At 30.8% G+C, this 14,757-nt stretch overlaps 1 protein-coding gene across 4 annotated transcripts in view; it reads right to left on the reverse strand.

Annotated features, from left to right (window-relative positions):
- The window catches only part of LOC143255981 (uncharacterized), a 50,443-nt gene that overhangs the window by 23,497 nt on the left and 12,189 nt on the right, over positions 1–14,757 (reverse strand). For 2 of the 4 annotated variants that reach the window (XM_076512486.1, XM_076512487.1), the window contains exons 5-10: positions 13,841–13,906; positions 13,222–13,310; positions 11,967–12,173; positions 10,044–10,204; positions 9,243–9,342; positions 1,201–1,257 (exon numbers count right to left, since the gene is read on the reverse strand). In XM_076512486.1, the coding sequence (XP_076368601.1) occupies positions 1,201–1,257; positions 9,243–9,342; positions 10,044–10,204; positions 11,967–12,173; positions 13,222–13,310; positions 13,841–13,860 (634 nt within the window). In that variant the 5' untranslated portion in view covers positions 13,861–13,906. The remainder of the gene's footprint in view (positions 1–1,200; positions 1,258–9,242; positions 9,343–10,043; positions 10,205–11,966; positions 12,174–13,221; positions 13,311–13,840; positions 13,907–14,757) is intronic. The other 2 variants (XM_076512488.1, XM_076512489.1) reach the window with 1 other exon arrangement.

Consider the following 14,757-nt stretch of genomic DNA (forward strand, 5'->3'; position numbering starts at 1 on the left):
GTGGTGATCATGTTCTAGATGTGTTGATCTTCTATGAAACCTATGAGTTTTCCCCCATATTTGAAGTGTGTCCCTCTTAAAGTTTTGTAATAAGCAGATTACCCAACACCATTATAAATAATTACAACACATCTAAGTGTCATGAAGGCTACAAATCAAAAATTACCAAGAGAAGACCAATATCTAATTATCATGCAAGAACTTTATCAATTCAAATCTACCTAATTATGAAAACATAAAACACCATAATATTATACTGAATGTCTAAAAAATATACACAAGTACTGTACCCTCTCTTCAAAAACTACAACCCCTATTATACAGGTATGGTACAATTATGAAAAGTGAAACTACCAGTAATCAGTGTGTATGTGTGCATCTGCTCCAGTGTTGAATGGAAAAGTCATATATTCCAACAACGTACAATAACATTTACCAAATGTTCATTTATGAACACAGGGTGAATGAGCCAGTACTTGTATTTCCAATCATTAGATGTCCAACTTCCAAACAATCAACCGAGGAGATGATTTATATTTTATTATGGCATTTTACCTTGTCACAAATATTATGCGATACAAATTCCTATTATTTTTCTTTTATGGTGGGTATTTAGGTTCATATTCAGTAACTCATTTTTAAATTAACACACAAGTAAACAAGATTAAATAAAATTTTAACAATATTTTTGATCAGCTAAAATATGCTTCTCGTTCTCACCCAATCACACAAATGTTCCTGATAAGATTTAAATAAATCTTATGCAGTCTAAATTAATATTCTGAACACTTAGCATGTTTTTTGAAGAATTTATTTCTACACATTTACCTTAATAAAAGTATGGTTAAAAAAACTGTAATTTACCCTCCAATTACCATATACGTTTTGGGATTCTAATTACCAGTAATAAGGTTTGAATCACAACACATCTGAACTGCTCTTTTCATTGCTGAATGCATATTGAAAATAAATGTAACAAGTCTAGAGAGATAACTGTGGTGATGACAGCTGTGTATGCCAAATGGTTAATCTTAAGTAAATTTTAAAATTATTTCCTGAAGAAGATCTTATAAAATTAAAAGTAACAATAAAGTAACACAATGATTGTTCACAGAGAACATATGATCCAGTACGTGCTGTGTATACACACAATTTTTCAAACAATAAATTACTTGAATACAGAATATAGGAGGGACTTACCAGCTGGACCAAGGTGTGGTGGTCGAATGGAAGTAACACCTGGAGGTAACGGTTGTTCTGTGTTGGGTATGCAAAAGTGAGGTGAATAAAAATTAAAAGGGAAATAAAAAAACACGAGGCTGACCTAACATCGCCTTTTCCTTTACTAGTTAATAGATGTGACGTAAAGATATTTCATTAGCATCTCTTTTATAGTTCATTTCATAAATAAAGTTGGGCTGAAAATATTTTACCATTGATTATTTAAAAAAAAAAAAAGAACAATATTTTCACACATGGTCAGACATCAAACACACTGATAATACACTGAAAGGGTTCTAGTTAACCAAAATTCCAGGTCCTTTATGCAAATGAATTTGCCAAGACACACAAGATTTGGTCCCCCAAGGCACCCAATTCACATTACAAAACATTCTATATGCTAGGCAAGCACATGCACTTTGTTTAGAACTTTGTCACGACCTCTCATAGAGTTGTATTCAAAATTTAATTAGACTACTTTACTGTCGATTTATATAAATAAACTCAGCACCAAAACATAGATAATATATCAAAGTTTTGTATTACTTAAAACTTAAGTTCTTAGTTTCATGATCAAATGAAAAAAAATCTCAATCTCTCCTTCTACAAAAAAAAACTAATTACCTGTCTTCCCTCTTTTCTAATATTTTACCACCTCTCAAACAAGAACAAAATTTGATGTAAATTACTCATCATAATGTTGTCATCAGAGCTTGCCAATAATTTTAATTACGTTTTTTTTTTTATCAAATGATGTATTATATTGTGTTATTGTCTATACAGAGAATTGTCTATTTTACTTCCAGTTCAAACTCTGTTTCCATGGGAAACACATCAATAAGCTTAGCTGAATTTTAATAACTTCTGTCACACAGTTAGAAAGCCATAAAAATGTGATAGTTAAGGAACAGTTTCTTTTTTGTATATTATTATTATTCTGTGTTCTTTGGTGTGCATTATGTAATGAAGTGAAAATTATTTAATGCACTAGAACAATTAGTATAAAAAAGTAGGGCTAAGTTTTATTGGCAGTCAAAAAGAAAAGTAAGTATTGTATCTCTTGTTTTTGAAGTGTATTCTGTATTTATTATTATAAAAGTAAAGAAAATGTAAAAGTTATTGTTATTTGCCTTACTTCATCTAACTCAAAAACTTTAAGTTTTAAAGCCTTCCACAAAGACAGAAATGATGATGCACTTTCTGTTTTTGTAGAAGGCTTTAATGACTAAAATATGTAGTAAGATGTGTATAAAAATATTCAGACAAATAAATGAAACTAACCCAACTCCATTTTTCAGATCATTAATCAACTAAACCTTTAAGAAGATGGATGTGTCTGAGGAGCACATTAGGCATATAATGCTTTATGAGTTTAAAAAAAGCAATAGTGCAGCAGAAACTACACAAAACATTCAAGGTGTTTATGGTGTGGAGTCTCTCAATGAAAGAAAGTGTCGAAGGTGGTTTCAGGAGTTCAGATCAGGTGACTACAGCTTAAGTGATGCGTCACGTTTAGGTCATCATGTTGAGTTTAATGGTGACTTGCTGCCAGCCTCACTTGATGAAGATTGTGTTGTAACAGTTGAAGAACTAGCACAGAAGCTTAATTCAACTCATTCAACAGCTCACATCTGCAACAGTTTGGAAAGGTGTCAAAACTTGGAAAATGGATCCCCCATAATTGGACACAAGCCAACCTTAGAGCAAGAGTGCACATTTGCACTTCTCTGCACTCTCACGAATACAACTCACCTCTTTTTGTACAGGTTAGTGACTGGAGATGAAAAATGGATATTTTATAAAAATGTTAAGCACTGCAGACAATGACTCATAAGGGAAACAGCATGATGTGTACATTGTAAATAAAAGTTTTCATTGACACTGAGATGCTTTTTTCACTTCTTATTTTTGAGTTTATTAAATTTTATCTATTATACACTGAAAAAAAAGTGAGAGCCTGGGACCCTGGTAAGAACTTACCAAAAATTGTGCAAATACATCATGTACAGAAACAAAACCATGCTGAAGGACTAATCTTGTAAAAAATTAGATACCACAAAGAAGCTTCCCATCTATCAATGTTTATATAAAGAAACATAATTTGTGTAACACCTTCGTGTCTTAATTTCTGCATACATGTGCAGCTAAGGATATATACACAGTATCTAGTTAATTAATCAAACATTAGGGTACCAATTATAAAATTTAGAGAAATAAAATTGTTTTTAAAAGATGTATTTTAGTTGATTGGCAAGGTTTAATTATGATACTTCATGTAAAAAGAGTTTCGTCAAGACTGTTTTATGAGCTGCTTTGCAAGTAAAAAATCAACGACAAAGATTTACATAACTGATCAGAATTCTTCATAGATTGTTTACATTTACAGTGCAGCTTTTACTAAATCAATTACCATTTTACTTTTCCTTCTAATGTGATAGACCATTGCTCTGAAATATCACATATGTAAACAAAATCAAAGATGGGTAATAGAATTTAAGATTGAAAGAACTGAAGAAGCTAGAACAAAATACTAACCTACCCTCATACAACTATTTTATTAATCATACTTTTTAAAGCAATTCTTTTATTTTAAATACCCTACATAGAAATAATAACATTTAATACTATGAGGCTCTTTAGGTATGGCATTTTGATTACAAGCTTACATATGAAAACTTCTAACAAAAATAGCCAATGTTAGATAAAATTTTAATCTGCATAACACCTCATGCAGACATGGGCTACATGCAGCCAGCCAGTTAACAACACCTGCTACTACAGGGTTTTGTCTGGATCTCAGATCTGAATAACAAAATTGTCTATCACTTTTAAATGAACCCATAATAAAAGTGTGAATTATATTGAAACATATTACGTGCGTCCAGTGTTAGTTGTATGACTAAGTTGAAAAATGATGTTCCAATGGAAATATTAACACACGAGTAAACTTATAAAATTTCACAGCTAATCAACTGATTGTGCTCATCAATTTTTACAGGATGTTTTACTTGTTAAACAAAAGTCATGAAGTCCATTGGAGGAGGTATCTTGATATTCTGTGAACAAGTTATATAATCTCTGACACTTATAACATATAAGATATCCATAGCTCAGTTCATACACCTCTTATGAGATAGTAAGATGTCCTTTTGTAAAGATTTGACAACAAACTTCCAACATCTATCCTCAAAGGTGACAAGTTCTAATGTTCTTTGGTGTGGAAGAATCACCTGTACAACCTTATACCTTGCAATGCCCTATCCAAATCAGACTCTAATGTATGATTTGTTGTGGTCATGAACACAACAAATCATAAAATTAATTATTAATCTCCACCAAAACATGCCAAAATATTTAATTCTATTATGGTCAAGTCACTAGATGTAAATTTGTTTTTTAACAAGTCCTGATATGAGTAATTCAATTTTTGGTGGTACAATGACTGTTTTCCTTTTTGTTACAGAAAAGAATATCTTTATTATAGTTATTTTCATGTAATGCACACAGATATCCTGATTACAGAATATAAGCTATTTGAAGCTAGCCTAATCTTGCATCTGTGTTGCAGCATGAAGCCTTTTCTCAATATGCATTCTTTCTCAATGTTGATCATCCATATATCACAAGGTGAAACCTTCTATGTAAGGGTAACTTTATACTTCCTTCTTGCTGGAACTTAATATTCATTTGCTGTTAGCATCATTCCACCTTTTTGCATTGTTGCTGTGAAAATTTTCCATCTTTTATTGTCAAATCAGATCCAACTACCATAGTTGTAGAAACAGTGACAATCAAAATGCTGCAAAGCTGTCTAACAATAAACCTGTGAAATTGTAGATACTTTTCTAAGTATTGAGCTTTTTATCTCATTTAGGGCAGATTGGGTACTTTCAGCCAAACTTTGACCTGTAGGTCCAGCTGATTTCTGTTTCTTGGTATCCACTTAGCCCTTTGTTGTTTTTTTATATATTAACAGCTGTTGATTCTTCATAGTTTCAAATAATGGTCAGGTTTCCTACATCTTTAACAATTCCTCTTGTTAAATATCCTTTGGGAGGAGTTTTATTTGATACTAACTTTTGCTTACAATTCCTAATAATAAAGTTAATTTAACTTACACTTGAAACATGTATTGTCTTGTGGCTCATTTCTTCCATTCTGTGTAACTAGACATCTAACTAACTGTTTTAGTTATTGTAAACTATCATCACTGAATGATGTTTCATACTACTTGGTCTGATGATCCTGTAACTAAGATAATGTCTTTATTTATCCATGACTAAAAGACTCTAGATCCACTATCAACTTCAGATTATCTTTTAAATATGCACACAAAATTTTTTTCAGCAAAATTTACATATCTTCCATTTATTATGGCATTTACACATTGGTCATGATCCAAAAATATCCATCACTTCAAGAAGAGAGTTAGGGTATGATAATTAATTCGGTAAGCCTCTCCAGACTTTCTACAAGTTTGGCTAAGGTTTCTTCTTTTCTCCACATCCTATTATCAAACTTTGCTCTGGATACTTCTGATTAATCATTCAAAATCAGTTGAAAAAAGCAGCTCATAATGTGCAACAGTTCATATGGCTTTCAGTTGGAAGGTTACTTAACCCTTTTGGGACAGGTCACAGGTCAAAGACCATATCATTTGATTTGTAGAGATGAATTCAAAATCTTATTGAGCTACTATTTCATGAACTTATGTTAATAAATTTCAAATCCAATTGTAGATTATAATTCAAACTTCAATGTTACATATGAGTTAAATTTTTTAATTTAAAAGTGAATATTAAAAGAACACATCTAATTACAAATTTTAGTGAGTCACATGGTTCATTGAATACAACAATGTTCAAAATTTGATGTTGGTAATATTAGAATACTATATCTATAGTTCTGCACAAATTATGAACTCAAATTACTAACATTAACAAGCTATAATACAAAATAAGAACCTCATATATTTTTATTTCTCTGAGATATTGCTTATGTACCAAACCAAACATGGTGGGTTAAGTTCAAGTCTTCATTTTTGGAAATGGTCCCTTACGTGCACCTACTTCAATATATGATATGTGAATAACCAATCAACAGTTTAGAATGTCCCCCTAGTGGTTTTCTCACCCATATTAATGTGAGAAAAGGCTACAATGTTCTTTCAAACCAAGATTTCAAGAAAGTAGGTTGTTTCTTTAGCTTGCTCAAAGTTTCATATTTTTTTTATCTAAATAAATTTTAGTTACTAAGCTTAATAAATTAAATTGGAATCCTATGGTATCAGTATAATTATTTATGATTTTTTTAGTTATTCATCTGTACATATAAAACAAACAATTTTTTGTTTGATATCCTTCACATGCAAAATTTTAAGAGGATTAGCAACTTACATCCAGCAGCAATCAAGTTCAAAAGTCATAATGAGAAGAAATACTTGTTTGCTTTTATTCTTGATTTATATTGTTAATTATTTTAAGAAAAACAAGTTTAATAATTTATTTCTAAATAGTAATAATATATAATTGAAATGTAACTGTATATTACAAATTACTAGTCCACTAAAACACAGCAAAAACAGGGAAGACTAAAGGTCAGTTTTATATTATTGGATACATAATGTGAGTGCACATGCACTACATCAATACAAACAACTTAGATTAAACATTTGTATTTTCATATTATAATGTGTAGTAATTCAAGCACATAGAATCATAATTTATATTTATTCCCCCCTTTTTTTTTATGATGGTTATGAGGCTGGTCAAGTGACAGACCCCACATAGTTAGAGTATAGAAAATAACAAAATATGAAGTCTTACTGAAAACAAATACTGAACATGTAATTAGGAGTTTTTAAGAGATAAATAAAATATTTGAGATTTGTAGGACACAGAATAGTCTTTTTTAATCATAACATGAAATCACTTTACACTCAAACTAGTAATGAAACAGACTCGATACTTTCATAAACAAATCAGATATTTTGTACAGAAAATACTTGTACTCTTTACTAAATTACCTATCACATTTTGTGAAGATGCACATTCTCTATCAAATGTTATAGTGCAAACATTTAATGTGTGCAAGTGTGTAGATGAACTCATGTACATTATAAAAACCCCATCGCAAAAGAGTCGATGGCATTAAAGCTGATACTTTTAAACTCATGCAAAATGATTTTAGCTGAGCCATGCCTTCCATGATACTTTCTTATTGTAGTTTGCAGTAGATTTCTCAATCTATCCATTTGAACTGTCCAACTAAATTCTCAAATATAATTTGGTGGTAACAAAAAGCTTAAATAGTCCAGAATGGGCCTGCTGTCAGAGATGGCACAGAACTGTTGGTAATGAATGTACAGCAAATAGATTATTCTATTCCATATTTTGTAGTTCAATGGTTTGTTAGCTTGAAATCCTTGACCAAATGCAAAAAAAAACATGACTGTTTTAGTCTCCACATTTAAAATTATTTTCCAAATGTTCAATGATGGGGAACAGATCTTACTGTTATAATTGTTCCATATTTCACACGTCTTTTTGTACTTTTTTCCAGCACAAAAATACTGAAGTATGACTGAATATAGCTAGTGGCATTGATTTAAAATATCTATGTGCAATTTCTTGACTGTTGGGGTAATAATGGTCACATGAGTGCTATACATGGACAACTGGTAGAGACTGTCTTGATGCTGCAAGGGTATGAGATGCCCATTTTTATTGAAAGTTACCATGTTTAAAGATTTCTTCCAAAACCTTGGTAGCACAAGTTTTACCTTCACTAGCACTAGATTTTATTATTAATAATGTTGAAACTCAAAACTTCCTATATATCTGCTAGATATTAAAACTTGTAAGCCCAAAATATGCAAAATTTTAAAGTTTTTATAATTTACAGAGAACAGAAACATCAATAACTATTTTCAAGAATTTCTAATCAAACAAACAGTTTTGAATCTGCTTGTCCCCTGGAACAAATGAAGATCAGAAAGTTCATAACTGTGCTTGTCTCACTGAAGTCAACAGATACATTACTACTTCTACAAAATAATTTTGTGTAGAATTAATGTAAACTATATTGCAACAAAGATTCTATACCACATAATAATTAATACATAATGCAACTTTACTAATCTAGATATTTTGGCTCCTGCCCTAACTCTACCAGGATAAACACCTTAGTTATCCTTCAAATTTAACATTTCCATGGCTCTTTTACCTCACAGCTCTAATGATATCACAACCACAAACTTTTTGTCAATCTCAACAGCCTTCAAACCATATTTCCATAACTTGTAAGACCTCACACCCAAGTGATCTTCAAAACCTAACATTTCTATAAACATAAAGTACATTAATTATCTTCAAAACCTAAATTTTCTAAAATCCTTGTTTATGAATCCCCAGAAACAATTTTAATATATACTAAAATTTTCAAAAATGTTTCTTTTGTATAGTTGTTCATTTACAACCAGTAACTTCTTATTTATATTGCTCTTATAATATATAGGTACAATAATGTAACTAATGCCACAATTTCAGTACAAGTTCTTAAAATTAGACATCAACTTCACTGTTCCAAAGTTGTTTTTAAGCTCAAGACAAAATTTTGTAGTTCAGTGTTAAATTCAATATTTACATTGTCTAAAATGTTTAATAAGCTAAGAAGGATAACACACGTATGTTATACCAGTTATGTTGTCAGATTTTGAAATCATGAGAAATAAATGTCCAAGAGATTATTTTCACACTGAATGACAACATAGTTTGCACCTTCCATGCTATGATTTCTTTTCCAGAATTTAAACAACTCTTTTGTTAAATGATCATGACATTTCAAAGATCTGATATCACAAAAATCAAGTTAATTTGATGTTTAAAAATACATTGGGATGTTTTGAACAATATCAAATTAAAGTTAAAATACATATAGGTGGTTAGAAATATATTCAAAAATCCAGTTTTGTAACAAAATAACATCTATAAGCACTTTAAGAGTTATCAAAAGCTCTATACCTGGAGGTCTATCCCATTCATTCCGTGGTAGTGGTGGTCCTCGAGTATCAGGAGGTAGAGGACCTCTGAGTCCATGTGGTGGTAGACCATTTGGAGGAGGCTAAATCATAAGCAAAAAAAATCTTCACTCAGCTGGTTATATTAAGTGTTTGTTCTATTCACATGTAGTATACTATCTACTTGAAAAATTAACTGTCTATTTGTTGAATTTTGCACAAAGACATTTGAAGGTTCCGTGTGCTAGCCATCCATAATTTAGAAATGATAGATGAGAGGGAAGGCAACTCGTCAAAAAATACCCACTTCTAATTTTGGGGATTTTTTTTTCCAACAATAATGAGATTAATCATCACATTATAACACCCCTACACATGTAAGAGCAAACATGTTTAATGATAGAATTCAAACACATGACCCACAGATTGTGAACTTAATGCTCTAAACACCAAGCTATATAAAGCTCTAAAAATGCATATAATGCAGTACTCGCAGTTTCCTAGAGATTTCGAAAAAGCTTGTATTTGCTGTTAAAGTTACTATTTTTCATGTAATTTCACAAAGGATAACATTACTAAATCAGGGATCTGAATAATGTAACACATATACTCAAATATTTGCATTCTTCAACAGCTTTAAAAAGATTCAAGAAATTGACATATGAATAATTTTAGTTCATTCAATCATAGCAAATATATCAGAGTATAATCTCTAAAATGTTAAAATAATACAATAGCATCTTTCAAATAAAAAAAAAACTTTTTTATACTTGATACCTAGGAAGAAGTGTGAATTTAATCTCACCACTCTTATGTTTGCAGGTGGCCCTGGAGGTGGAACTCCTGGACAAGGTGGTAGAGGTCTTTGAATGCCTCGTGGTGGAGGCATTCCTGGAGGGCCAAGCATTGGTAAAGGTCCAGGTTGTGGTGGACCCTGTTGGTGATGGATATGTGATGGTGGAGGTGCTGCTCCCATGGAAGAGAAATCTTCTTAAGATTTTTTTTTCTTCTTTTTTATTAGTTTCATTATTTTAAAATTATCAGAACTTAGTAAAACAATTCGTAATTCGCTTGTTTTGAACCATTAATAAGACATCTCACAAAGTTCTGGATAGGATAGAAGACAATATTGTTTGCAAATTCTTAAAACTTTGTATATAAATCATTATTTGTAATAACCATTATTTAATATAATAACTTCATAAAAAGGAAAAAAAAAATTAAAGCAATTTAATTAAAGTTTCAATTTTACACAGTAATATGTGCAGAAAGTAGTTTAAAAATGGCGTTGCCTTGATAGGGTTAAAAATGCACAGAGTACCCATATTGGAAAATTAATGTTTACTATATTTCTAAAATTATTAGTTGTATCTTTAAATAAATCTGGCAAGCTTTTAAAAAGCATGAAAGTCTGTTTTACACACACACACACACACACACACACACACACAAAATAATAATAATTTTTAATTAATACTTGTTTTCAACCTCCAGTTTTCATATTTCATTCACATAATATCTAGTGCCTACTAAACAAACATCCAATGATTTTCTTGGTAATGTTTCATTCATTTATTATTCTCTCTATCATAACACCATGGTAATGTTTCATTCATTTGTTATTCTCTCTATCACAACACTAACTGTAGCAAAAATTGGCAATGTAGGGTAAAATGAAAAGTTAAAAAATATGAAATCTAAATTATAAACTCTATAATGACTGCACATTTAGCTCGTAATTACATACTTTATATTCTTGCAGTCAAAGTTAAGACTTTTTAAATCTGGTTTCATTTAGTCTTGTTGTTTTATGGCTGCACTTGCACCATCTTGGAGTACATCAAAAGCCATTTATCAACAGCTATAAATCATTGTACAAACAAACAATCAAGTTACGAGCATGCCACAATCATCCTCATGATAAGTGTACTTTGATGGACTATAACAAGAAATTTCATTTAACTTTTGTTTTCATTTAAATGTTCTTATATAACCTAATAAGGTTTTAATTTTTACATTTTATTTACCTTTATAACAATAAATAAAAAACATTCACATAAATACAGAAATTTAATCCTATGTATGGAATCTGCCTCTCTGCCATTAACAGGCAAAGCACTATAGACCTTGATGCTGGTGGTCAAAAACATTTTAAATTCTTATTTCAAAAATGCAATTTAAACAAAATACTATCACACAAAAAAAGTGTAATGTCCTAAAACTAATATAATTCAACCAGCTTTATAACTATGCTATAAATAAATTTCAAAATATAATTAGTTAATCAAGATAAACACCATTAACATAAACAATGAAACTGAGACTAAATATTTCCAAACCTGGCATCTGAATGAACTAGCTCCCAAAGGAATCATGTAAAGCAGAACTTTTTGTTTTACAGTGAAACCCTCTAAGCAGTCACTCAATTACAGTCCCTTTTTTTGTTTGCATAATCCCTAATTATGTTCAGTGGAACCCCTGTAATCAGGCCACCCCTCTAGTCAGGCCAGTTTGTCTCAGTCCCAAAGGTGGCTGCTTTAGAGGGATTCCACTGTAATTAGTTATAAATGATCCAATAGCAAATGTCAGAGAATTACTGACATTTTGTGAAAGATTGGATGAGATAAGAAGGGGTATAATATGCATGTTTTAGTTCATCTATGTCTCAGTAGAGTGTAAAGCATAGAGGAAATAAATATGATTTTACAAAAGAAAATAAAAAAAGCACCTTGATGAAATTGAGGTGGTGATGGTCCTTGTGTAAGTGGTGGGCCCACTGGAGGTCCATGAATACGCTGTTGAGGGAGAAAAGGTAGTGGGCCATTACTTATTCCTCTATTCAAATTAAGCTGCCCTCTGTCTCCTCTCCCATCTCTCTCCCTCATTCCTCCACCCAATGATCCTCCTCTTCCCATTCCTTCTCGACCAGGAGTTCCTAAGAAAAAAATACCAATAACACAAAGATAAAACAAAATTATATCATATAATTTATATTATCTTCACAAAGTTAAGCAAAATCAACTGTTTTCTCAAATCATAGCTCATACAAGCAAAGACAAAAAAAAAAAATTCTAGTAGTAGATGCTGCGAGCTGCCTTCCCTCCATCAGCAATTGAACAACAAAATAAAAAAGGTGGTAGTAAGTGCTGTCAGCCAGTTTCCTACCTTCTAGTAGGAAAATTTTAAAATTTGATTTGAATTTAATTTGGAATGTGCTAACTGCTATTAACTTACTGTCAAAATTGATAAATCAAATTAGAAAACAAATTTAAAATTTTCCAAAATAAGTAGACAGATTTTTATACTAAATGAAGTGCAACAGATGGAGTGAGGAAATACATGAAAGAAAATTATTAAACACATGTAGTTGTAAGAGTGGACTGTATTTAAAAATCATTTCTCAAAGCCTTTCAAATCCTTACAGGGGTTTAGTGCTGCAAGTGCCCTTGCAGCAAAACACATAACTTCCTATTATGAATTTAACTGCTCATCATAATTAATTATATTTACTGTGTTCCAAGGAAAAGAAATTAATTTATCCTGTCTGAAATCTTCAAGCTTCAAGTACAAGGATTTGTTCCAATTTTGTGTCATTTCCAAAAGAAAGTAGGTTATAGACTTAAAGAAATAATTTCTACCTGTATACCATTCTGAAAACTACATTGTAATAATGGCTGCTTCTACTTTCTATTATATAAAAAGTGAAAGCAGCTGAGCTACAAGGTGACAAAGAAAGTCCTAGCCCCTAGCTCTTAATGACATACCTACACAAAAAGTTATGCAAGTAATGCAGGGAAAAATGAAAATATCATGGCTAAGGATAGAATGTTCATATAATAATTATTTGTTGTTCGTTTTTTATAAATATTTTTGAATAATTTTTATTTTCGAATATTGTGACCACTGAAGAGATGAAAATCTTTTCTATTCTTTAATATTAATTTATTAGAGTTCTTCAATAAAAGTTTATGGGTTTTATTTACCTGGAGATGGTTTTCTAGCCTGCATTTCAAAGTGGTTCAAGCTCTGTCTGTTGTATGGTGTTACAGCAGGGTTTTGTGCATGAAGTTCTCTGAATAGAAAAATATATAAATCAAACAATAGGATAAACACAGTAGTTATTATCATATTGGTTATCATGAGCACACTAATTTATCAATTACAGGTAATCTAAATACTTATAGCTTATTGCACTTTGTACAATGATGGTGAGCTACAACACTCCAGGAAGCAAAGTAGCATTCATATTTTTAACATACCATAATTTACATACCACAACTGTGAACCTACAAATTTACTTCAGCATTTACATTTGATCAGATTAGGAGCCACATAATACAGAAAAGTTCACACTTAAAGTGTGAAATAAATACACAAGACATACAATACAGTACAAATATTCTTTAAAATCCAGTAATAAAACAGGTAAACAGTTAAGAATTACATAATTATACAGCATTAATATTACTGAGTAATATAATTACAAATCTTAATCAAACTGCAAAACAGAAATGAAAGCACTGACAAGTTAAAATTAATTATTAATTCAACCTTTGAGCATATGACAAAGAACAAATGACCAGAAGATTCATCTGTACTCACTTTTTTGGAAGTTTGTCCATGACAATTCGGAATGAAGTTTCAGATCCTAATGAAACTACACAAAACCTAAAGAAAGAAAAATTCAGCCACTGTTTCAAGCTAACAATTAAAAAAGAAAACAACTTCATGTACTTTTGAAACTCCAAACTACGAAGTGTAATTAGTTACAAAGAGGTATAGAAAATGGGTGGTAATACCACCCTAACAAATATATTAGTTAAAATACTCTAAAAATAAAATTATTGGTTAAGAATTATCTAATTATCTATTGAATAGAAAAGACAAAGATAATATTCAATAAAGATTTCAACTATCAAAGTATTTTTCAATTGCCTAAGATACTGAGATGAAAGTATATTTACTTAAATTTATCAAATTTAATGACATTTTGTGAATAATAAAAAACAACTCATGTTTACTTGCACTGCAACTCAATAAAACCATAATATGTATTTAAAAAGATATATTTGTTAAGCCCTAAGCTATCTCCTGCCATATCACTTTCATTTCAAACTGTGTCTATACATATACACAAACATAAACACACACACTCCTGTGTCTAAGAACACTGTTTGTACCTGATGATCATAAAACCTTCTCAAAACACCATACATTTGTTGCAGTTTTAACACTCCTACGAAAAGTGGGGCCTAATAGGCCCCAGAGCAACTTGAAAGGTTATTAATATTAGGCTAATAATTTTGTATTTAAATGAAATTGCCATTTAAATCCATTGATGAATGGATTAACGAGATTCCCACTGTCCCTATCTACTATCTAGCGAAACCACAGCCAGGGAAACGGGCTTGGAGAAATCAGGACTAGAAACGTCTTTTCGTAGGAGTGTTAAACTTGCAATAATGTTCTTTATTACCTATTCAACCCATCTTTAAAATGTACAAATTTCCTTCTCAAAT

This window comes from Tachypleus tridentatus, chromosome 7 (assembly GCF_004210375.1).
Source record: "Tachypleus tridentatus isolate NWPU-2018 chromosome 7, ASM421037v1, whole genome shotgun sequence".
Classification (NCBI taxonomy): Eukaryota; Metazoa; Arthropoda; class Merostomata; order Xiphosura; family Limulidae; genus Tachypleus; species Tachypleus tridentatus.